General features: G+C 41.7%; 1 protein-coding gene across 1 annotated transcript; it reads right to left on the bottom strand.

The window, feature by feature from the left end:
- Positions 1–1,589: 1,589 nt before the first annotated feature.
- LOC120935581 (taste receptor type 2 member 39-like) lies at positions 1,590–2,555 on the bottom strand. Its single transcript, XM_040347630.1, has one exon. The coding sequence runs from the start codon at positions 2,553–2,555 to the stop codon at positions 1,590–1,592; it is 966 nt and encodes a 321-aa protein (XP_040203564.1).
- Positions 2,556–3,491: the final 936 nt, after the last annotated feature.

Genomic DNA, 3,491 nt, shown 5'->3' with positions numbered 1-3,491 from the left:
ATAGCTCATGCCACTGGCAATAAGACACTATTGATCCCACTGACACCAATGATGGGACTCTATTCCCTCCCACTGACACCAATGATGGGACACTATTCTTCCCACTGGCACCAATGATGGGACACTATTCCTCCCACAGGCACCATCAATTGGACACTATCCCTCCCACTGACACCATTGATGAGGCAATATATCTCCCACTGATACCAACGATAGGGCCCTATTCCTCCCCCTAATACCATCGATGGGGCATTTTTTAGTCCCGCTGACACCAGGACATTTTCTTGCCCCACTGGTCACACTCCGGCCCCGTTAAAGTTAGAAGGACAGTAAACTGGCCCTTTGTTTATAAAGTTTGGAGACCCCTGCCCTAGAGCATCATTGACTATTATAGTCCTGATGGGCTGCCTGCATCTTGGCAACTCATAATGCTGATCCAGGGCACACTGGGTCCCATGCTTATGGCAACCCAGTTGAGTTAAGGTGTTTTTCAGTGAAGGGCATTTTTTTGCCTTTAATGCTACAGCATACAAAGACATTAAACATGCAGTACTTGTGTGCTACCAACCTTTCAACAGTTTGGGGAAGGCTCTTCTTTGTTCCATCATGATTGTGCCCCTGAACACAAAGTCATCTCTATAAAAACATGGTTTGACTAGTCTAGTGTGGGTGAAATTGAGTTTTCTAAAGTTTACCCTACTGCAGTGTTTCTCAACTCCAGTCCTCAAGCGCCCCAACATGACATATTTTCAGGATTTCCCTCAGATGAAACAGCTGTGGTAATTACTAAGGCAGTAAAACTAATCAAATCACCTGTGCAAAATAATGGAAAGCCTGAAAACATGACCTGTTGGGGCGCCTTGATGACTGGAGTTGAGAAATAGTGCCCTACTGAACAAATTTGGGATGTAAGGTAAGCCAAGTCTTCCAACATCAGTACCTGACCTCACAATTCTTATTTGTGGTCAGTGTGCAAAGGGCAATCCGCCAAGCAGAGGACATAGAAGATCATGCTGACTACTACAGTGATTGTCAGCTTCCAGAGTGATCCATCAGGTATAAAGTATTCATACTTAAATTGGTCCCAGCTGGTCATACTTATGCCGAGTACACATGATCGGACATTCTGACAATAAAACTGTGGATTTTTTTCTGACGGATGATGGCTCAAACTTGTCTTGCATACACACGGTCACACAAATGTTGCTCGGAAATTCCGAACATCAAGAACGCTGTGACGTACAACACTACGACAAGCCGAGAAGAATTAAGTACAATGATTTTGAGCATGCATAGAATTTTTGTGCGTTGGAATTGGATACACACAATCGGAATTTCCGACAAGAACTTTTGTTGTCTGAAAAATTGAGAACCAGCTCTCAAGCATTTGTTGGCGGGAATTCCGACAGCAAATGTCCGATGGAGCCTACACATGGTCGGAATATCCGACCAAAAGCTCACATCGAAAATTTGCTGTCAGAAATTGCGATTGTGTGTACGCCGGAACAGGAGTTCATATTTAAATATTTCCAAAAATAAAAAAGTGAATTTGGAATTTTTTAAACTTCAGTTGTATGATTATTGAAATGTTATTTTTGCTGAGCAGTGGTCTGTCTTTTGGTTTCTATTTGTTGAGTTATAGGAAACCTTTCTACTGCAACCTTTCCTTTAACACAACCTACAACTCCCCAAAGGGCCCGTTTAAGCTTTGCATTTCCTGAAATAATTGCCAATGAATGGAACAATGGGTAGGAAACCAGGAACAAAAAGCTGACATTGGTTTCAAAATGTCCATAGAAGTCAAACTGGAAGATAAATGTGGCCAGAAGATTACAGACGGTCATAAACTCCAGTAAGACAGCGGAACGAATTAATGATAGATGGGCATCCAACCTGGGTCTTGTAAAACCTGTTACATTATTTTTGACATGTCTTACGTGACCGCTTATAGCATGAATCAGTAAGGAAGTCGAGATACTAGCAAATATAAAAGGCAAAAAATGGCCAAAAACATACGATGGTATCATGTAGCTCAATTCCTTGTAAACACTTTTGTTTGCCGGCAAGTTATTGTTGTCCATAATGTCTGCCGTTTCTTTAATGAAAAAAGCTAAAATAAATCCAAAAATAAAGGCGACGGCATAGGTTATGATGATGGCAGGTGGTACCAGTTGTGGTATTCTGAGTTTTACCCGGAGAAGGAAGTGGTTTTTAAAGATGGTAATCTTCACAAAGTAGAGGAAACAAAGCCACATGGCGAACCACAAACTGGAAAAGTCAAAAAGTAACTGAGCCGCCCGGAAAACACTCCTTTGTGCAGGGCTAGAGTACAGCTCTAACTTGAAGACCCGATTAGTGATCCTGAAGAAGAAGCATGAAAGAAGACAGACTCTGGAAAGTCCAAGGTTCACCATGATCTGATCATAAGGCTTTAGCTTTCTGCTAGTCCACCAGTCTTTGAGATTGGTAACCAATATAAAGGTATTAACCACTAAACCCACAAGAACTTCCACACAACCAATCACTTCACAAATGAAAACCTTCAAAACAAGCATATCTGCTGGTAAATCTGAAAATGGATGTCCTACAGTGTTAATCTCCTTTGTTTGATAGATTAATGGATGATTTACCAAGTTTCAATATATTATGTAATTTTATTTATGCGACTGAGGTACTGTTTTCTTACAGACAAGATTTTTTTTTTAATGCAAAATAAATATTGATGGCAAAAACATTCAAACTTTTAGCCTAGCAACCGTCACGTATCATGGATGAGCTTGTCTACCTACACCCACATTTGTTTACGAATCAGTCACTGTGACTACTGTTATTTGATTTCAATGCAAATACTTGTATGTGTTTTATTAAAGCAGAACTCCAGCCAAATGAAAAAGAAAATCCCATTAACCCCTTTGCTGTTAGAGCCATTTACAATTATTTATTTATTTATTTTTTGGACTCATATAAACGCAGTGGTTGTCAACTTATGAGCTAAAGGGGGCTTCAAAGGCTTCCCCTGACATCACCAAAGGGCCACACATAATGTTCAATATAGGTAATGCCTGAGAGGACTGTCAGAACCTGTAGACCAAATAGAGGAAATGAGGGTCAGAGAGTGCACACACGTCTGGGGGGCCAGCTGGGGTGGTCGCCCTGGTCATAACATTTAGCCCTGGTTCACACTGGGTACGATTTGGAACGATTTGAGATGCGATTTGACATGTCAAATCGCATCTCAAATCGGCGGCAATTGTCGGCAATGGCACTGTCCTAATCAGTGCGACGCCGCATCTGCGATTTCAAAAAGTAGTTCCTGTACTACTTTTTGCGATTTCGGGCCGCGATTTACATTAAATTGCGGCCGAAATCGCGGCAAATCGCGGCCGCGAAATCGCGGTAAATCGCGATTTTACCGCAATTTTGCGGCCATGATTTTGCCGCGATTTTGCCGCGATTTGAATTTTGAATTCGCAGCAGTGTGAACCTAGGCT

This window comes from Rana temporaria, chromosome 4 (assembly GCF_905171775.1).
Source record: "Rana temporaria chromosome 4, aRanTem1.1, whole genome shotgun sequence".
NCBI classification, from domain to species: domain Eukaryota; kingdom Metazoa; phylum Chordata; class Amphibia; order Anura; family Ranidae; genus Rana; species Rana temporaria.
Note: the sequence above shows the minus strand (reverse complement) of the source record. Positions and strands in the feature narration are given on the sequence as shown.